The 22824-nt window shown below is 37.3% G+C and overlaps 1 protein-coding gene across 1 annotated transcript in view; it reads left to right on the plus strand.

Annotated features, from left to right (window-relative positions):
* The window catches only part of HSD17B4 (hydroxysteroid 17-beta dehydrogenase 4), a 74999-nt gene that overhangs the window by 27336 nt on the left and 24839 nt on the right, over positions 1-22824 (plus strand). Inside the window, exons 12-17 of the mRNA XM_075079969.1 lie at positions 7734-7840; positions 8528-8761; positions 9180-9231; positions 10032-10103; positions 11624-11727; positions 15492-15557. Coding sequence (XP_074936070.1) covers positions 7734-7840; positions 8528-8761; positions 9180-9231; positions 10032-10103; positions 11624-11727; positions 15492-15557 — 635 coding nt within the window. The remainder of the gene's footprint in view (positions 1-7733; positions 7841-8527; positions 8762-9179; positions 9232-10031; positions 10104-11623; positions 11728-15491; positions 15558-22824) is intronic.

A 22824-nucleotide genomic window follows, 5' to 3' on the forward strand; every position in this document is an offset into this window, starting at 1 on the left:
TGACACTTAGATACACAGTAGGTGTTTAAGCTGTTTGTCCTGAAATCCATTAGGGCATTTTGTTTAAACGTTAGGGATATGTTTTTAGATGCCTAAACAAAACCAGAACAGGAGACACTTTGTCCTTTCCCTCAGACCTTGGTAGAGGAATGTAACCAGCCATACAGTAGCTCTGTATCACCTTACTGACTCTTCACTGATCTTTGGCTTACAGATGTCCCATTTCCAACTGTATGTCCATGTAGAAATCTTTTTTTGTCTAGCTATGGAACGGAATGCTATTTGTAACAACATAATTCCAGCTTTGTAGCTTCTGATCTGTTCTCCAACCTGACACATGTACTATGTTGTTTTTACTGGTTGCTAGCAGAAAAGTAGTTATGGATGGGAATTTATTCTGAAAGTTGCTTCAGCTTTACATATGATATTCCACATCTGCCTGTTGATGCTATTAGGAGGAAAAATGGGACAAGATTTGGACTCCTGAGGTGAATGTGCTTATAATACAACATAGCACATTTCTACAGTCAGGAAATTGTAAATACTACATTGGCATGAGTCTCCATGCCATGAACATACCTTAGCTTCTGTTTTGTTATGAACTTAGCCAAAATACAGCATTGTAATTTCAGTGACATCAAGCCATAGAAACTGCCAGTCTGAGTGAAAACTCTTGCATTAATTTGTTGTATCTGAGAATCAGTGGAAGGGTTGAGGACCATTCTGAAGAAGTTAACTTAATAGAATTTCCAATTCTATATTAAAAGTTTTTTTTTTCTACTGCCAAAGTCTCCACTTTATTGTATGAAGGTTTTCAACTGTTAAATAATAGAAACTAGTTAGGAGTACTTGTATTAAAAATGAAAAGCTACAATAAGTAATATCTGCAAGTTATAACCCTCCCAGAAGATTTCATTAAATAATGTGATGCTGTGAAGAGCAATCATATACTAACCATTATGTATAATCATAAAAAAAATAGCAATTAGATAAAGTATTTGCTTGTAATATAGTAGAAAATCCCATAGATATGTTAATCTTGTTTCATAAGTTGGGCATACTGATCAAAGCAGTTTGACTTTATTCATTCTAGGTTACAAAAAAGTAGAAACATCAGTGGTTGGTTTTTTGTTTTTTTTTAAAAGGTGATTTTTCTTACTTGTATATTCTTACATGATAACAGTCATACATAAATGAATACTTGGATTCCTGTTGTACTTTTTTTTTTTTTACTTAGAATTCTCTTTTTTGCAAGCATAGGAGGAAGTTATTCTCTTGAAAATAAATTAATTAAATGCTCCACATCTAATATCTGCATGATCATGCATTTAGAGCCCTGCCTAGCAAAGCACTCATTTGATGTTTAACTAGGACATGTTCATAGTTTTGTATTTTAGCAAAGGTCATTCTGCTGGAGATGCTTGAATTCTTGAAGAGTAAATGGTAGTACTGTCTCATCTTCATGTTTTAGTGGTGGTTTTCTAAGAAATGAAAACATTGAGTTCTTTTCCTTAAAACCAGTTTAAGTAAAAAGATCCAAACTTTTTTTCTACCTTTTTTTCACTGTTTTTAAGCATTCATTCAGTTTGTAGGCTTAACTTGTTCTCTTGGCATGTACGCTGAAACAAGCTAAAAACCTATTGCTTTTGTACCAGAATATGATTTTATAGGGTTTGTGCAATTTTAATTAACAGGAAATAGCTAGTTGTCATTTATTTTGGCAGTTGACGTTAATTCAGTAACTCAGTGAAGTTTCTCAGATATCATGATAATGTGCACAGTAAAGCAATCTTCCATGGTAGTTACCGTAGTTTCTAGGTGGGCAGCTGCTGATTGTGCAGTAGTGTCTTTTGCCCAAACTCCTCTACTTACCCCAAAAGCTGTCTGGCACAGTAGGGGTAACTGGCTATGCCTGCCTTTTCACTTTCATTTTAATGCCTCGAGTGTCTTTGAATGTTTTCTGTAGTTATTCTGTAAGGTTTACAGGCTTAGTCCTTAATGTACCTGGAGAAGTTCTGGCAGTTCTTCTGTACTCCCACACAGTTTCAGGTATAGTCCTCTTACCTAGCAAAAGATATGATTACTTGTGCATTCACTACACGATGTCTGTAAACAGCAGAAAAATCTGAGAGCAGACTCAGATTTTCAGCTTCTCACAGCTATGTGAGAATTTAGGCCTCAGGAAGTTGAAGAAGTGGAAGATGTAGTTTTTCTGGCATATATTCTTCTACCTTCCCTTCACCAGGAGTGAAAGGTAACCATCTACTTAACACAACATGAAAATGCCACTGCCTCTGAGGCAGCAGTGAATCTGCAGTGATTTGTGTGTTAGCTTTTTCCTAATTTGCATGGTGATGTAATTTTCTTACTAATGATTAAACTGAAATAATAGGTTTAGCTTACTTCATACCACTTCAGAACAAGCTAGAAATCTTTCAAGAAGATAAGCGGCGCATAATCAGAGCCTTAAGGTTAGCACACAATCAATTTACAGTACACATCAGGGAGTCACTGTAACTGGCTCCTTGTATGCCCTTAGGCAGTAGCAATTGCAGAATAATGTGACTTGGCTTAACTAGTACTAGAAAAGAATCGCTCGGGCTCTCATTTCCAGCTGGATCTAGTGAGCTGACACATTTGTCATGGTAACATGATTCTGTATTTTGAGATACTGAGAGGTCCTGGGCTCCTGTGCCCGTGCATAAGCAGAAAGACAGATTAAATGTGATACAGAAGCTTCTGAATGTGTGGTGCATGTGCACGGGCACGTTGCACTGCATGTTGGCGTGGCGCCTCTTTGAACTCCCCCTCATACGAAGCTTGATCCAGTTGCTCTTGCCTCCACAGTGGACTACTTGTTCTTGTGTCCTAGTCCAATTCTTCCTGTTACGCAAACGGAGAAATCAAATTGTGTTGTGAGATAGGTGGAAAACAACCATCCTTGTTTTGCAGAGTGTATGTTGTATAGAGCATTCTGTATACACAGGTTAGTATGTTTAGTTGTTTTGTTACCTAGGAAAATAGAATTAAGTGTCTCTCACCCGTATGAGACAATCTCTCTGTCTCTTCCTCAGTTGTGAAGATACAAGCCAGTTTCAGCTAAATCTAGTATTTTAGAGGTCTCTAATCTGTTCTTATATTCACGTGCATTTTTATTTCTCTTAGAAGCTGTCTGTGGACAGAAAACAACTTCAGTATTCTCACTGGCTGACTTTTGGCACATTTCAAAACCTTATCTTTGGTATAGAGCAAAATAATATAAAACACATAGATGGTGTGTATGTATGTATACTTTGTGTGATATAAAGAAAAATTTTGTCTAAGAAAACTGTTCCAGCTTCAATTTCAGTTTTCTTCATACGTGTTTAAAAAGGATTTAAACACTGGTGCTGTTTCCCCCATATTTAAGGGGAATGGTTCACATGCAATGATCACTAATTGGAAAGTGAGAGGAATACTTTACAGAAGACACAGGCTTTACCATGACTATTTTCAACCTTTGCTCATCAGGTTAATCCTTCCCTGCTAGTCATTTGCTCTATAACAGTAGATGGTAATGGGGTAGTGGACATTTAAGGTTCTAGAGTTCATTGACAGTGTAACAAAATACCCCAAACCCAATATTAAAAATAATTATATTAATGAAAAGGTTTCCTACTGGGTTTGTTTATGCCAAAATTATACCCTTTGAGTTATTTCTTGGAAGTTAGAAGAACCTTAGTCAACTTGTAGAGTCATGTATTAAAGTACAAATTGTCATAGTTAAGTGTACTGCTGAAAAATTAATTTCAGACATCCTTGTGTGTTTAGATGACTAAAAAGCCATGTACCACTCTGCTTCCTTCCGCATCCCTTTTACTTTCAGTACTCAAAATTAATGCAAAAAAGAAATAGTCGAAACCATCCTTATCAGTGTACAAAATCATTATGAGTGATTTTGTAATGCTTCATCTTTCTTTTTTGGCAATCTCTTGTAGCATTCTTAGCTCATAACAATTTATTTGATCATAACCTTTGTAATTCTTAATGCAGTAATCTAATTTACTCTTTCTCTGAAGGTGTAACCCTGCCTTAAGTGAAAGATTCATATCTGTTCAACTGCTATAATATTACTGTAAGTCTGATGCTATACTAGTCTAGTTTCTTATGCCAGGCAGCAGAAGAGCAGTGAAGACTGAAATAAATTAATATGTTGAGACATTTTAGTTGCATGCTGCTCTAGCACTCCCTGGAAGACTAAAGGAATATGTCAGCACTGGGGTTCTTAACTAAAGAAGTTCTGTAATGTAGTAATTCAGGAGGAAAAAAGAAATTAACATTTTTTCCCTTTATTAAAAAAAAAAAAGATTTGCTGCCTGTATTTGATGATATTCTAATAGCTTGTTTAAGCTTTTCAAGCAGCCCAAAGAGGTGGCATCTTAAAAGTAGCTTTGACCTTAAGGGATGAAAAACAGCTTGAAACATAAAGCCATAACATAAGCTTTCTGCTGATACCTCTCAAGAAATCTGGGCCTAGAACCATAGACTTATCTCATGCAGTTGATGTCTGTCATAGATATAAAGAAATAAACCCAGGAGTTCTTGAAAGAACACTCCCTCCTTAAAGACAGCTTTTTCTGAATACATGTGCTTTGAATATCAATGCAAGTGTTGATCCATGTCAAGTGCTGTTGCTAATTATGAATATAAAAGTATGACCAAAAAAAAAGACCAAAACCAAACCAATTTTGATGAGGCCTTTGACGTTAAGGGTGAGCACCACCACATCTAATTTTAAAAAGGGTAGAAAGGAGGACCCAGGGAACTATTGATGTGTCAGCATCACCTCTGTGCCTGGCAAGATCATGGAACGGACCTCCTAGAAGCTATGCTGAGGCACATGGAGGACAGGGAGGTGATCTGAGGCAGCTGACATGGCTTCACCAAAGGCAAGTCCTGCCTGACCAACCTCGTGGCCTTCTATGATGGAGTGACTACATCAGTGGACAAAGGAAGAGCTATGAATGTCATCTGTCTGGACTTCTGTAAAGCTTTTGACATGGTCCCCCACAACATCCTTCTCTCTAAATTGGAGAGTTAGGGTTTGATGGTTGGACTGTTTGGTGGATGAGGAATTGGTTAGATGGTCGCACACAGAGGGTAGTGGTCAATGGCTCAATGTCCAGATAGAGATCAGTGACAAGTGGTGTCTCTCTGGAGTCCGTACTGGGACCAGTACTGTTAAGTATCTTTATCAGTGGGATCGAGTGCACCCTCAGCAAGTTTGCAGATGATGCCAAGCTGAGTGGTGCGGTTGACATGCCTGAGGGATGGGATGCCATCCAGAGGGATCTGGACAAGCTCAGCATGTAGGCCCATGTCAGTCTCTTGAGGTCCAACAAGGCCAAGTGCAAGGGCGTGCACCTGGGTCAGGGCAACCCCCTATATCAGTACAGGCTGGGGGATGAAGAGATTGAGAGCAGCTCTGCGAAGAATTTGGGGGGTACTGATGGATGAAAAGCTGGGCAGGAACTGGCAATGTGTGCTCATAGCCCAGAAAGCCAACCGTATCCTGCGCTGCATCAAAAGCAGTGTGGCCAGCAGGTCAAGGGACGTCATTCTGCCCCTCTGCTCTGTTGAGACCCCACCTGGAGTGCTGCATCCAGCTCTGGAGCCCTCAGCACAGGAAGGACATGGAGCTGACGGAACAGGTCCAGAGGAGGGCCACAAAGATGATCCGAGGGCTGGAGCACCTCTGTTACGAGGACAGGCTGAGAGAGTTGGGGTTGTTCAGCCTGGAGAAGGGAAGGCTGCAGGGGGACCCTATTGCGGCCTTTTGACACTTAAAGGGTGCTTATAAGAAAGATGGGACAGACTTTTTAGTAGGGCCTGTAAGGATAGGACAGGCAGTAATGGTTTTAAAGAGGGTAGGTTCAGACTATATATAAGGAAGACATTTTTTAAAGTGAGGGTGGTGAAACACTGGAACAGGTTGCCCAGAGAGGTGGTAGATGCCCTATCCCTGGAAACATTCCAGGTCAGGTTGGACGGGGCTCTGAGCAACCTGATCTAGTTGAAGATGTCCTGCTCGTTGCAGGAGGGTTGGACTAGATGACCTCTAAAGGTCTCTTCGAACCCAAACTATCCTATGATCCTATGATCTTCTTGATGCTCTGCCAGATACTAGCCAGCTCACTAATTTGAGAGTCTGGTCATACGCTCTTTTAAAGGAGTCTTTCTTCCAGAATATGACATTGCAGTATTCTGCACTATTATTAAATTCCAGGTTGCCTTTATACTCTTTGTCTTAATGATGCCATTGTGTGTAAAATACATGTTGTTAATCTCAGATTTCACCATTAAGAATGACAGTTATGTTCCTGGATGGAAGTGGGTTCTGGACATGAAAATTTTTACTTCAGGTTTACTTGAAGGTCAAGGCTGTGTTTTGCCTTGAAGGTTTTAAAGCAATGTGAAAGCCTTTCTTTGGGTTATGCAAGATAGGTAGAAACAGTCTATTACTTCCCAGCAGCTCAGTATTGCTTTTCCTTAATTCATTTCATGAATTAAAAAAGGGATAAAAGGGATTACCTTTTACAGGGTTCTTATAAATTACAAATCTCGTTTTGCACATTTTCACATTACGTAAATGTCATAACCTCATGTCACGTTATGACAGTGCTTGTACCCAGAGATAAAGCTTGTCTTCCACAGAAGAGGTGACAACATATATTTGTTTCGTAGTTGTTCCTTTTTCTTTGTGAGATATAGGCCACAAATAAAACATTACAACGGTTCTGGCAGTGATACTGAGAAGCAAGAAATAGTTTAGGGAATCAAGATTCTGCAAAATGGTATGCAGCTAACTTGCAGGATATTTATGGGAGTGCTGTGCAATAGAGCAACATGGTGTTGGTCCGAGCAATAGTGCAAGTCAGTGTGTGTATAGAGGGGTTTTGAAGTGGAGGGGACCAGCTCCAAGGTAAAAGTAGTTAAATAATGATTTTACACTCCTTTGATTTAAACATTTCCTTATTTTTCTGTGCATAATTCTTACAACTTTTTGTTTGGTTCTTTCTAACACACAAATGTTTAATATTGATTTTAGATGTACTGAGCTTCAAGGAGCAAGCTGTTCTTGATGGTCTGCCTTTATCATAGCTGAGTTCTGTATCTCAGCTGTGCATCATCTCGCTCATAATCTTGGCATTTTTTGAAGGCTCAGACTTATTTATTTATTTGTTTCTTTGTTTGTTTATTTGTATGATTTGGGAAAGAGGGTATCTGCCAAGAGATGAGACCTGTTACTTATATTGTAAATAATTTTTAAGGTAAGAAAAGCATTGCTGATTTTCAGATGTTTATTTCTGAGGCAGTTGAAATGTAATGCTCATTTATCATCTCCTTAACGCTGTGGTTCAGGGAATAAACCAAAGTATTACTGATATATTCCTCTTGGATTGCATGGTGGTGTATTACCAGTTGTGTTTCAGGCACTTGAATTAGATAGGTGTCATGGTTGACTGCTGGGTCCAGAACTGATGCAGTGTAGAGATCACTTATCATCAACAGGTGTGTAGATGCCTGTAAAATGCAACACCATGCTTAACTTGCAGATGTATATTTATTGTGTTTAAAAATTAATTGATAAGTACCAGCCTATGTCTCATTTGTTGGCATATTTGTTGTGTGTCTAACTGGAGTGTCTCATTTATGGCTGTTTATAAGTGATTTCTTTCAATTCCTTTCTCTAGAGTCCATAAGTGTATTGAATGATGCTCTAAGTCAGATAGAGTCTCAAGGGAATGTTTCTATGAATTCAACAAGCTCTGGATCAGTGACCTCTTCATCTGTTGACATGGTAAGTACCTCCATCTATCGGATGCACTCAAAGTTAGGTGAAAACCTTGAGCAGAGGCTTGTGTTGCTGATCAGCTTCTACTCTTGCTTGCTGTCTGCAAAAGAGAAGGTGGCTTTTAAACTGCGAAGTGAGGAAGCAGAACAAGAAACATCTCCAGACTCTTCAGGTTTTTTTTTTATTGATGATGGGAAAACTTAAGGCTATATAGACTGAATAATGCAGGATGCAAGTGCTTGTAAGTTCTGTAATCCTCTTTAGTTAGGGTACTGTTCAGAAAAGGGGTATGGGGCAGGTCTTGTTAAGCAACGTGGTTTTTGCTCTGGTTCCTTCTCTGTAGGTAGATAATTTTTCCTCATTCCAGTCTTATTGCAGTGCTAATTTTTTCATTCATGGCTTGTTTTAGAAAAATTCTTATGCATTGCTCTGAGTGGAGCAGTATGAAGTTATACTACTTATTCTTGAAGTAAATTGCTTGCAGCAAGATATAATGCATTACATTAGAGTTGCTTGTCCTGCAACAAATACATTAACATTTTATGGTATATTTATTACTTATATGTTATGTTTACATATGACTATAAAGAAAATGCTCATACATTAATTATGTTTGATATGAGAATTATAGAAAGAAAAAGTGTAATATTAACTATTATGAAATTTTATTTTATACTGACTTTTAATTTCCAGGCAAGCATTGTTGGTCGGGAATTGGCTACCAATGTGTATAAATACACTCACTTAGAGCCTATTCTCTATGCCCTTGGTGTGGGAATGTCAACTAAGGATCCAGATCACCTAAAATTTCTCTTTGAAGGAAGTGAAGATTTCTGCTGTTTGCCTAGCTTTGGAGTAATTCCTGCTCAAGCTTCGATGACTGGTGGTATTCCTTCTCTTCCAGGACTAAATATTGATCTCACAAAGGTATGGAAGAGTTAAGTATCTAATTTTATTTGTGCTTTATATAACTCTAAGGTGACTTTTAATAAGTTCCCTTTATTCTAGAAAAGGAAAATTCATTTTGTTTTATTCTTACCTCTGAAGACATTATTTGCTGTTTCACTTGTATAACCTATGTCCTCCTAAGACGGTATGATTGATCAATTTTTTGTTAAATTTTAATTTGTGCTCACTGTGCTTTTACTAAGCCACAAAAGTTTAAAACTCTAAAAATATTTTTTTGTTGGGGATGAAACTGGAAGAACAAAACAAAAAACTTGAGAGTTTTTTTTTGTTTCTTTGTTCTGAACACTTTCTAGAATAACTGTATTTCTTTGCAATTGTGATGGGGAAGTAATAGAATATATTGATCGTTGATATAGTGCTGCCTTTCTTTACACAGATGCTGCATGGCGAGCAATATCTGGAACTGTATAAACCACTGCCAACCTCAGGTCAGTCCTTCTGTGTTGTTGATTTGCTTTTCACTGTGACAGCAGTTCCTGTAGCCATATTATAAACAGAGATAGGGAAGCCCTGTTTCCAACTGGATTTTTTGCATCATCTTTCTATAAGGGGCTGGGGAGAAGAGAAGGAAGCTGTTGTATTATTGAAGGAATTCTGAGACTCTGTTCTTGGGATCATTTGTTGATTTTCTATAGTATACTTCATAAATGCATGCCTAATCTTTGACATAATAGGCAAATAAACTGCATGCTGGTGTATTACTCATGTAATCTGATACGAATTAGCAGAATTTATAATTCTTTCTGTAAGGTTGCATCACAGAACTTTTGGGTTGTTTACCTAAAAATTCTTCAACATTCGTTGCATCTGTGTTACATATCTCTCTAGAGCAATAATCTCTTTAGAGACAAACTTCATAACCCCAGGCCCAGGCCCTGAGCTAAGCTTCTCTTCTGTACAACCGTAGTTGTGTCAGCCCTTGAGCTTTTTTTGAAGTTGATGACGTATTTGAGTCTGAATTGTGATTTGTGTTCAGCTCTGAATACATAAACTATAGCAAGATTCTATTAAAAAAAAAAACTTTAAAAAAATTCCTCACATCTGCAAACCAAGATATGCAAAGATTCCCAGACACTTCTATTATAATCATGATGATTGTGATTACTATGACTATTACTATGATTATTATTACCATTATTATTGTTAGTAAGGAAGTGTGAAGAGTGATCTGTGGACTTCATTCCTGAAGCAAAACCTTAAAACATGTACGTGTTCTTCTTTTCTTTAGGGCAATTAACTTCAGTTTCAACCATTGCTGATATTCTTGACAAAGGATCAGGAGCAGTCTTGCTTATAGATGGTAAGAAGGTGTATGGTTTTTGGAGGGGATGCAGTAAAATGTGGCAGGCTCAGTTTTTAAGTAGCTATGCCAGTAACTGCCAGCCTTTCCACAGTAAACACTCTTAGATTATTAAATCTCAGTGAGATCTGAGAAATGAGCTGATTAGCAATAGCTTTCTAAACATATAATGTAATTGTTCTTGGGCAGTTAATGTGCTGAAATAAGAAGACTCTCTTTGGAAAAAGATTCCAGTGAAGATTTGGAGGTTTTTTTTATTTGTAGATGGAATAGTGCACTATGCAAACTGAACACAGTTATTTAATAATAATAACACTTAGTCCAGTCTAAAAGGCTTAGTCCTAGCCATTTTAGATTCTGCCACCCTTCAACAAGGCTGTGTGTGTGCGCATGTGTGCGTTTGTTTTGTGGGGTGGTTTTGCAAAGGTTAGTCGTAGGTGTATGTTGTTTAGACTCATCTGCAAAGCAGCCACCTTTAAGAGCACGTCCTGCACTTTTTTTATGTCTACATTGTTCTTTTCTGAACAAAACAAAACAAAATCCCATTTCCTTCCTGTTGTATCCAAGTTTAAGGATTAGAATGTGTCCGGAAGTTGATAAGTTGTCATTTTCAGAATTTTGTTGTCTTCAGGAGTGGTTATATCAAGGTCCCTTGGGAAATTAGACTGCAAGAGTAGGTTAATAGGCAGTGGATCTCTAAACACTCTTGAGCTTTTATTCCTTCAGTCTACAGATAAAATTGTAAAAAGGTCTTTACTGTCCCTTTGTTCCTCCTAGCTCTGTTTTGCTTCCATACTGGGCTAACATTAAGCCTGTCTGTTTCTGCAACATGGAAAAGTTCTTTTTGTGAGCAGGGTCTTAGTGGTTCTTAAATTTCTTCCGGAACTGGAAATTAACATTATTAACAGTAGTGTAGATTTCAGCCTAAGGTGTAAGGGAGTGGAATAGGCATGAACTGGAAATTGGAAGCTGAATCTTGATTCAGTGTTAAGAAGTTTAACTTCTTCAAAAGAAGAAACTAAAACCTGAAACTAAAGCTTGCTCTGGAGGTCTTTTCATACAAGGTACTAGTACCACTTTTTGTATGAGTTGGTAATGTCCTTTACAATCTAGAGATTCTTAATAGCTTCTAATATATTTTATGGCACAATTCTGTCATATTTAAATAAACTGCTAATGCAGTGTCAGATGCTGAAATAAATACTAATTGTAGCACTCTGTTGTCAATTACTTTTAGCAGCTTGAATCTCATCAGCATTTTGATAGCTCATTTTTTAATTTTAATGCTTTCATATAGATAAAATTCATGATAATGTTATTTGAAACAGATCACTAGTCTTCACTAGTTAGGAAGTAACATGCAACAGTGCAACATGAAAGTGTGACCATTGTCCCTTTGGTTGTTAAAGTGAGCTATGTCATGTTTGAAGCTGAACTTTTCTCTTGTAACAACACATGCTAGCTATATGAAATTGGAGATTGAAGATCATATATGACCTTCCTCTTTTATTGCCTTTCAGTGAATACCTATTGTGGAAAAGACCTAGTGTGTTACAATCAGTTCTCTTTGTTTTTCATTGGAGCTGGAAGATTTGGTGGAAAACGAACATCAGAAAAGGCCAAGGTAAATTCACATATATTCATTTTTAAAAAAACCCAAAACAAACCCATCTGTCAGCACTGCAAGAAAAATATTCGCTATGTCAAGAAGGAATGATAAACTAAAATTTGAGCACTGTGGTGGTACAAACTCAAATGGAATTTAAATAATTCTGTTCACGGAAGAGCCTGAGTGAAAAGGTACTGTTCAGGGCCTGGGAAAACAATGGTTTTGTTTGACAATTAGGGAGAAAAGTGAATTGCTAAACATGCAACTGATGAGATATTCCTACATTCAAATATTTGAAATTACAGAGACGGAATATTCTAATGGGAAAGAGAATAGGAGATTTTCTGGCAAATGTTTAGAATCTAAATTCTGTAGACTTGGAATTAGAAAATTATGTCTGAAGTTAAAATTGAATTCATATAAAATGCATGGTCATGTAGACAGAATGCTCCTCTAAAGGATTCCAATTAGATATTTTAGAAGAGGGTCTTTTGAAGTTGTCGGTTTAACAGGCTGAAGTCTGACCCAATTTGACCCAGTTAATTCCACAGGAGTGGCAAAATCTGCAACATGTTGTACTTCAGGCTGTGCTAAATTCCTGAAAACCCTACTTCTGTAGGTCAGATGGAAGATGTTATCAGTTCAGCTGTACAATTTGGCAGAGTCTTATTGACTCTTTGGTTTTATGAAACCCATATGTAAGCCCTGCAAATAAAAGAAACTTTGTGTTTTGATTTTTGTGTGTAGGTATTCCCAGTCATGCTCTCCATAAATGAACAGATGAAGAGGTTACTAATTTCTTGGTAAAAGCTAGCTTGGGAAAGGTTTTATTTTCTCAATCCACTTCTGATCTGAAAAATTTGAGAGACCTCTTAGATCAGAACAAGAACAGAGAAGTAGCTTTTATATAAGAGTCTTGGTTTTCTCAAGTGATTTGGAGAACTTTACCTTTCTTAAGTGTGACTTTGAGAACAGATTTTTTGACTGCTCTTGTTTGAGCTTGGGCAGCAAGAAGAGTGACAAAGAAGTTGAGATTTTAGATATTCCGTCTAGGAGCCTACTACTGAACGGTTGGATTGTGCCAGCTAGACTCATAACAGAATCTTGACTTAAACCTGTCTCAGCTCTGCTGCCATGATCACATTTCAGTTTCTGCCTCAGTGCTTACATCTCCAATTGGGAATATGTGATCTGTGTGTCGTCACTTTAGCATTACAGTGTGTTCTGCTGCTCCATCTCAGGGATTTTGTTTGCTTCCATTTGGGCGGGGCGGCACTATTTGTATTTAAAAATAAATTGATACCTAGTGATAATTTTGTGTGTATGTATACAGAGAGTGTTCATGTTTAGTAACTTGTTTTTCGTGTGTTAAATTTGTGCTAATAGGTATGATCATATGTTAATATTGTGAGACGTTGCTCTAGTAAAAAGACTAGCTTAATAAAAAACTGAGAAGTACTCCGTGTGTGCTGTTAGGTTTGAACTTGCAATTTCTAGAAGAGATCTCTAGGTGTAGCTCTTTCTAAATCTACGGCTTTGTGTGGAAGAGGTTTGGAAGGCATAAAAAAAGAGAAGCAGCATTATAGTTTCTCACTTCCAGTGGAGTGGAACTCCTGCATTTTGGGAGAGTTAGCAATGTCACATGGACATGTAGTGTGTATGTGTCCATATGCAGTAGCTATTCAGCTACCTGACATGTAACTATTCTCCCCTTCTGGCCAGCTGTGTCCGAGTGTTGTTATTGTGAACTAGAGCCTTGAGGCGCTATAATTATCAACAGTCAATTAAATAGAGGCTATTTTAAGCCCAGTATTTTTGAAAATTTGTAATGAAATACCTAGGTTTTGTACATCTGTAATAGTGTAGGTAATGTTATTTGGGATTTTTGGATGTAAACTTAAAAGTTTTTTTACTTAAATCTATGTCAATTATATAGAAGTTTTCCCATACATAACTTTACAAATGAAATCTTGAAATGCCTGCTGCTTCAAAGAGAAATGGGAAAAACCTCTGTGTAGTATCAAAAATGCACAGAATATTGTTGCACAGAGTGTATAAAGGTCTTTAATGGAACCGTTAATTCTTCTGTGATAAGATTTTGTAATAGTACCTGTGAAAAATTAGTGGTTCAATGGAAATGTAAATCTGTAGTGGTGGCATCAGTGAGTCCAGTGTAGTGCTTTGGCACTTTTTATTTAAACATAGCACTTCATGCAGCTGCAACTTCTTCGCTCTATTTAGAGAATGCTATATAAATGATATTATGTTTTAAAATAAAGAATACCTGTTTCAGGCAGCAGTCCTTGTGATAGAAGAAAACAAAATGTAGTCTAGTTAAGACAACACAGTAATAGCAAATTCAAGAGAGGGTTCTCTATGCAAGAGGCCCGTTTCAAATGATAAATTTTCCTGCTTTGTCTTCGCAAACCTTCCCAGTCAAAAAGACTTTCACTTTCCTTTGTGCCAAAAAGAAATCCCAAGCTGATCAGACATATTTTGTAATGTGTCTTTTTGTCACTTTACACATTATTGTATCTGCAAATTAAGGAGGATGAATTTCCAAGTTGAGGTCTGTGATGAACAACACATTGTGTAAGTCATGTCTCTCCTCTTGAGCTGGGGTTTTCTTGCCCTGCTAGCAGAGGGTTTTCCTTAATTGTTCATATGGTGGCGAGTTTTAACATTTTAATGGCTCAGTAGGTCAGGTTAGGTTTCTTTAAGCCAACTGGAAGTAGATTGGCAAGCCATTCTTGTTTTGAAAGCATGTCAGATAGTGTCCATGTTACCAGGCTGATTAATGTGTAGGTGCATTGTGGTTCTCTGAAGTGACAAAAGCAAGAATGATGTTACCAAGTCTTCCACCCAGGAGGTGGCCTTGCTGTACTGTTAATAAACAAGAAAGAGCTTTTGCTTTCATTAGATGTGAAACTACACAGCACTCAGTTTCTTTTGATTTCCCTTTTCTTTGGTAAAGAGCTTACACAAACTAAGTTTAAGTAGAGTTACTACAGCTTAGAGTTAAGTTGCTTCTTTCATTTTAGAGCTTATGCCAGTTTCTCTTTGTTTGGGCTTTTTTGCTTGTTTGTTTTGAAAACCCAGTACTAGAGGGGGAAAAAATGATTTCAGCTACTTTAATAGTTTTGAATTGGTTATGGTGTTTATCATGACCTAGGATTTTTGCTGTCAGTAAAGTTTCTATCTTCAAAACTGAACAGTGAAACTGTAGCTTGCACAAGGAACAGCTTTTTTACAATAATATGGGGCTTAATATGCAGCATGTAATTGCAAAAACAAAAGAAAAAGTGCAAAACAAAGAAGAGCTGGAGGCTATTAGAGGCCAAAAGTGATGTAGTCCATGAGTGAGGAAGTAAATAATTTTGTACTCCATTGCGCTTTTTAAGGTATTATTTTAAAAGTTTCATTTTCATTTGTGTTCCAAAACGCTAATATCCTATGAAACAACTGTTTTTCCTAAGTGAATAATTCTTGCTTGAGCTTTTTGGAGAGTTTGGAAGAAACGTAATCAAACTGAACAGCTACAACATGTAACTGTTAGCCAGAACTGGTGCCTCAGGTTTGCTATCTTTGTAAAGCTAACCTTCATAAGGGACTTTTTTTCTGGCCCAGATATCTCTGTTTGTCTGTAAACATGGAAGGGGTAGGAGGAACCTTAACAGTTTTGTAAATGCTGTTTCTGTTTATCATACCTGACATATTCTGGCATGGATACGGATAAAAGATTTTCACAATGAGATATTAATACTACTATTTTTGCTTAGGTAACAGTGAATCCACCCAAGAGACCCCCTGATGCTGTAATTTCTGATGTCACTACAGTTGATCAGGTAAAGTTTTCTATGCTCTAGGTGTGGAAATACTTGTTTTATTTGGAGGAAGGAGTCTTATATGATGTTCACTAATAGTTCAATTTTTTAATGTATCTCAGGTATTTTTGTATATTGGTGTGTGTATTTGTACATATGTGTGTGTATCTATATTTGTGTAAAATGTGCAGGTAAAATTTATGCTAGGTTAAGTTATGACAGTGTGTTCAACTCACTGTCTAAAACATTATTTTCCTAAGGCTGATGCAATTTTGTAATTGTTACAGAATTCTATGTGGAAGAGGAAATGACCATTTGTATTCCTGTGTAGTTTAGAAAAAGAGGTTCAAAATCTGTGACATTTACAACAAATGGTGCAAAGCAAACACATTGTGACAAAAAAGTGCTTAAAGTTCACAGTTTTGAAACAGTTAAATTTCTGTGCTAATAGCACTAGTAGTCAGGGAAATGTGAAATACTGACAGATGTCTGTCCAGCTATGTTTCCATCTGCCCACAGTCCCACTGGTTCACAGACACCTACTTACCATAGGCAAAAACCTGAGTAAATAAATACATCCTCCTCTGAAGGTAAACATGTACAGGTGTCAGACAAATAAGACAGGGAAGTCTGGAGCTACCAGTATGAAGATACTGAATAATATTTTCAAAAGCAACTTAGTCCTGGCAGGAGACTGTAGCTTTTGGAGGTAAATGTTGAGCAGCATCTGGACTGCGGTAACTGTGATGTCTGCTTAGCCTCTGTTTAAATCCAGAGTAATTAAACCTAAGTCTCATCCAGCTAATTCATGTGCTTGAAGTCCAAGTTTCCCATACCCACTTAAACCAGGAAAGAGCTTAGATCAGCATTTCTGTTTCTATCACTGCTGTACTTGTTGCCTCCTAAAATTCACAGCATCAGTCTAGGAGGTACAGATGTCTAATTTTTCTGAGTTGGCTTCATCGAAAGTTGGCAAGGTGAGCAAGGAACAGGGAATGATGAGAGTACTTTGATCTTGGGAGCTGGTTAAATGTAGTGGAAGGTGCTTTCTAGCAGCTGGTACTTTATTAGATAAGAAACAGCAACCCTAATGGCACAGTAGTTAAAAGTGTTTACTTTGAATGTTGGAACCCTAGTTCAGGTTCTTCTCTGCATGATGAAATCGGAATTGATTCCAGGTCCATCTGTTTTCAGATTGCATTTGTGATTCCCATGTTCATACAGTAATCTTAGTTTCTGAGCCTTAAACTCTTATGTCTGGAATTGATACTGTGTATAAAATGCTAAGTTCATGAGATAAAAAATTATGGTAGTGACCATATAATGCAGAGTTTGGGAAACTTTGCTACTGCAAAATTGATTTTTGCAAATAAAGGAAATGGCACAGAGTAGCCATGACACTTGTTTTAAGAACTACTCTGATAAATAGATAAGGAGAATTCCTTTCCAATTAGATTTTGCAGGAGCCACAACCAGCGCACTGTGACAAGAAGGCTTATCTGCCAAATTATATAGTAGCATCTGCGCTTAAGTGATGGTGCCTGTATACAGGAGGGGGAATGTGTAGTACTTGGGAACTTTATGGGCAGGAATACAGACTTCCATGTGAAGGGCAGCTTGGGGAAATGTTATCAAGATTTTACATTTGTGTGTCTGTGGAATGACACAGAACTGCCTAAAATCCTTTTTGAAATGGAATTGGGCACACAAATTGCATCAAAGTTTCTTAAATTCTTTCTCTTAGTGTATGAATGAAAAAGGCGTTGGCAGAAATGACTGTTGCCATTCAGCTATTGAATTAGTATAGAGTATGAGACAGACTGAGAGAGTCAGTTTGCAGATGGAATTTATGTTAACCTGAACTGTATTGATTTCCAGTGATAGTTGTGACATTCACCACTCAGTTTCTGTGTTACAACAGTTATGTGGCTGAACTGCTCTTCATAATTAACAATTTTCCTCCTTGACTTTTCGTAGCATCATCATGTAGTAAACTTCCTGACAAGTAGACCATAATGGATATTTTTAAAATGTTTACGGTGATGACTCCTATCTTTCATTGGAGTCAATGACTCTGGCTATCTTGAAAGGAATATTCAGTTCTAACTCAACTACATTGGATTAAGTTTTTTTCCAAGAGGAAGAAAGTTCTTTACATGTTTTCAGACAGGAAGAAGTGCTGCGTAGTGAAGAGGATGCTGGGAACAGAGGGGTTAATAACCATGTTTAGCCTTTACCATGTGTTCAGCAGAATGGGGGGTACAGCCACCTACAGTTCCTTGAAAAATGACTGAGTTATGCCAATTACCACTGGCAGAACAAACTAATCCTTTCGGTTAGTGGTATCAAAGGCTAATAGCATGTAGAATCATAAATGTTTATCCCTTTGAAATCTGTACCCATTCCTGAGAAGTTCTTTAAACACCAATGAGTGTTCATGAATGAGTTGCAGTACCATGGTGTAAGCTGCTTAAAGATGAAAAATGTTAAGAAAAATTTAGAAGTATGTGACCTTCTAAAAGGCTTTAAGGCTTAAAATTTGCATCCTGCCGAAGAAGGACATAAAATACTTCTTCCATGTGTTTATGAATTTTTCTGCAAAGAACTAAGTGACATTTTTCCCATCTTGTCCTGTAGAGATGTGCTTGTGCAGCAGTATTTTTCTAGCTTGTCCTCTCTCTGTAACCTGAGCTATGCTTTACTAGATATACTGCCATAAATCTTTTGAATAAAATAGACCTTTTGACAGAAGATCAAGAAGTCTAGAGGGTGTTTGGCTATTAGCTGTTTAGCAAGAAATGAATCATTCAATTTCAACCCTGTAGGGAGCGTTTAACGTAGTTACAGAGCTTCAGTATCACCAAGCTACTCTTGTCCTGCCGGTTTCCAAACCGGGTCCTTAAATTAATCAAACAGATTTTGCTGAATGGTTCCTAATGCAATGAAGAATCACAGGCGTTGAATAGTCTGTATCTCTGGAGAATTTTGTCTCTGTACACAGAGTTTTCTTTTCACTCCCTTTCCAAATGTGTGGATTTATTGGGAATTAATTTTCTAATGACACACAAAATAAGCTGTAGTGGGTATTTAGAGCGGATGATGTCCACGTGATGCAGGTCACTTTTGAGGAAGGAAACAGGTATGGAGTCCTAAGTTTGTTGGGGGCTTTCTATGAGATTTTTTTTGTTTGCTTGTTGAAAAACTCACAGCATTCTGGTACTGTGCAGGTTGCCTCCCAAGAAATAAACTGTTCTCACTATAAGTTTCTGCAAAGCAGTATAATGTGAGCTATCACATATGAATTTCTGCCAGAGCTACTTTTCCATGCAATTTGGGTATCTCAAGCACATGGTACTTCTGCTCTGTGGTCACGGTCAGAAAAATTGGCCCTCCTTGCTTTCAAGATTTTTTATATTCCTTGTTAGAGCTGATGAAGCTGAGACTAATACTGGCCTGTTGGAGCAACAGGTTTCTGACATCCTGTCATTTTTAAGTTACTTTCGTTTGGAAAACTGCAATAATGCTTTAAATGTTGCAGAGTCTCTAAAAAGATAGAAATTCAAATCTTGCTTTGTTTTTAGGCTTAATCCCCTTTGTATACAATGCTTTATGATACAGTTTTCAGTCATGCAGGCATAAATAGTGTGTGTGTTCCCTCTCCTTCAAGAACTCCTTCCACAGGCAAAGAGAGGGCTCTAGGCATGGGCTGAGATAGTGTAGGAAGGCAGTTTTCCTATGTTATTTGTTGCAAGAAGTTGTGTTCTGAGGAGTAATGAGAGGAAAATGATCTCATGGTTAGTGACTGGTTGGAGCTGCAGTTCCTTGACAATGGATTTTCTTTTGCTTTGTCCATAAAATTCTTATGGTCTGTGGGCAGCTGTTACCCAGACATCCCAAAGTACTTAGGCATGGGTGCTCATTAATCAGTGGCTAGTAGGAGAGTATCAGACAATGGAGTTTGAAAGATGAAATTTGGGAGTTGGGGTAGCAGGAGGGTGTCTGAGCATCACAAGCTGAAATTGAAATTCAGAGCAGCTCTGTTCTGAACTTGTACAGTGCACTTTGAAAATGTGATGTGCTGTGAGGAATTAGGCCTTCAGATGTTAAATTGGAAAGCCAGAATTGGTTTGTGCTGCTGACAATTATGACCACTTCTGCTGTCTTACAGTTTCCAGTCTATAAAGTAAGGATGTTTATAAATGAGGCATTTTAATAGTCCAGAGAGCATTTAAAGGAGTGGCGATAGCATCCAATGGTGATTTTTGAGAACGGGATACAGTCAGCAGCATTAAAAAAAGCCAATTTAGGGAATATAATGATTCTTCACTCATTCAGAGATTTTTAGAGAGATTCAGTAAATTTAGGCTAACCTGATAACATTTAAAATGTGCAAGCTATGTAAAGCATTCTGTTCCAGGTATAGATCAAGCATTGGCTGACAGGGTGTGAAGAAATTGCTGCATTTTAGTGGTTTGTTTTTTTTCCTACTGTACAGTTCTTTTCCATTTTCTCTGAAAGAGGAGAAAATAATTGGCACCTGCCGGGTTTCAAGGAGTGTCATCAGCATCCTGTGACTAAGACTGCAGGAGTGTCTTTCCCTTCCTGAGTCATTCTCAGTCCTGCAGTCCTCTTGCTCATACTGCTCTCCTCTAGTTACCTGAGTTTAGTTTTTCACTGTCTCAAGTTCAGCGAAAATTGCGGTTCTTAATACAACTGGAAACAATTGTGAATGCGATTGTGCACAAATCTAGTTTGTTTTAAAAATAGACTTTGCAACAAAAAATTGTTAAAAAGACATCTTGGAATGTGGATGGGAAACATATAATAGCCTAACGAATTATTAAACCAAAACCTACTGTAAAAATGTTTTCTGCCTGTTGTCAACAGGTTCAGTACTATGACTGGTTTACTTTGAGGATGGTGTGGTAAGACCCTTACAAGCGTCTGTGTAACTGGGATGTGGATACTTATCTGTGGAAAGTAATCTCTTATTCTACACAGATTTCATGTGTGTTTTCATTTTAACAGTATATAAATATTTGTGCGTGTTTTTGTAGAACGTATGTGTAGATAGAATAAAGTAATATTATATGGAAAAAAAAGTTGGTTATTTCCAGCTTATGTTTGTTTCCAAGGAGAGATTTAGAGATTTTATGCTTATTTTAGACAGATGAGAAGAAAAAAGTTGTAGGAAGGTGAGTGTTTTGAGTTAAGGTCATTTTTCGGATGAGTGCAATAAAGTCATGTGAGAGAGAAGATGATGGAAACATGTGCATGGATGGGGAAAATATGGTTACAGGACAAATTTTTTTTTTATGTCTTGCTTTGTAAAGATCACAGCACAGTGTTGCCTGAAAACATGTAAATTTAAATTAACTTCAGAGAATAGCACAAGAGAGCCTCAGGTGATTTTTTTTCTCTTTGTAGCATAAATAATTTGTTTCATGATAGAGAAAATGAAGTGCTGCAGTAGGTTCATAGAAATGGAGAGCATGCCAGAAAAAAGTGCATAACAACAAAGGATGATACAAGCAAAATCAAGGGATGTAAAGCCCTTGCAAGGATTTGATAATGTTTTGCTAATTTGTTTGGAGATTTCAATATGCAGAGATGATACTCTCAGAAGCCTTGAAATTATATAGTGAGTGACCATGTGTAAGTAATTACTTTAAAAGTTTGTTAGATGTTATGCTTTTGGGAAGGTCAGATTTTTGTGTGCTGAGATGATAAAAGAATAAAAGATACTAGCCTGGCAGTCATTCATTTAAACATCATGCTCTTCATTACCAGGAGCTTGTCTCATCCTGATATCTATGCGTGTCTTGGTAAAGGATATAAAAATTGTTGTTCCATTTGAAGTTCCCCAAACCAAAGTGGTTTGTTGCTCTTTAAGAGAGGCACTGTCAAAGGAAGGACTTCTTATACATTTGCCATGCTACTGAAAAAAGGCTAATGTACTGTGAAGCCTCTGCCAGAATATATAAATTGATTTTAAATTTGAAAAATATGTGGTAGGGATGAACAGTAAAGACACAAATAATGTGGGATGAGGAACGAGAAAAGATGTAGCCCCATTTTATACCTATTACACCTCTTCCTGTTTATAGCTGTTCATGTGAAGGTGTTTTAATTGAACATTTTAGTAATTCTTATTCTTTAGGGAGTAAAAGGTGTGTAGGGAATAAAGTAGTGTTTGGATAGTCTAGACCACTAAGAACATATAACTGCAAATCTCAGGTAATCCAGGAAACTATACGCTTGTATCCCTTAATTACAATCTTGTTAAAAAATAGAATAATGTGTGATCCAGATTTCCAGAAAATAAATTTAGGCATTGGAAACTATTATGAGCAACCTAAGTCGTCTATTTTCTTTATTTTCCACATACAGCTACTTTGAGAAAATAGTTGGCTATCTGGAGGAACAAATAAACCCTTTTATCTTTCTATGTATTGGTTTCTACCAGTTGCTCTGTCCTCATATCTCTCCTTACCCTATCCTCCTTACCCTAATATATCTCCTTACAGAGATAATTAATTAAAAAAGAAGGTATGGCAAATGGAGATCTCAGACAGTCAGAGTAGCTGCTTAGTACACTGAATTACTTAAGTACTATGCTAAATTTGAGTCCTTGAAACATCAGCACTGCCAGTTTAACTGGAAGCATTCATTATTCTTAGTGTAAATCAGAGCTCATTGAAATCTGTAGATGGGATTTGTGGCTGCTTTTTCTTCACGAGATTGCTTGACGGCTTGCTCTTACTTAAATAAGCTGTTAGGTAAAGTACACATACATATCTGTACAGACACATATGTGTGTGTATACATATACCCACACATACGTGGTGAGAGCTCTTTGGAAGAGCTCTTTTCTTCCCTAGCTAGAAGGGAAAATATATGGATAGTTGGCTTCCTTTTCTGTTAGCTTTACCACTGACCTTTATTGCAGTCCGCAGGCAAGACTGAAAAATTGGCACAGACAGGTTGGATATCGCCTTTTCTTTTGTGGTCTGGCAGAACTCCTAAATTGTTAGGAAATGAGGCCTGACAGTTTGTGTTATTAATTGGAGAACAATCTAACCATATTATGACTGACTTCAGTCTAATGCCCCACATCAATTGACTCTTGTCATCCTCCAAGGATGCATCACTTTTCCTTTTAATGCTATCACTCAGGACTTCAGGAAATGTCATTATTGGAGGAATATAGAAAGTAGAGCCAACAAGGCTTTAAAACAATACTGTTCTCATACAGATTTATATATTTATATATGGAAGTAATACCGAA

This window comes from Phalacrocorax aristotelis, chromosome Z (assembly GCF_949628215.1).
Source record: "Phalacrocorax aristotelis chromosome Z, bGulAri2.1, whole genome shotgun sequence".
Lineage (NCBI taxonomy): Eukaryota > Metazoa > Chordata > Aves > Suliformes > Phalacrocoracidae > Phalacrocorax > Phalacrocorax aristotelis.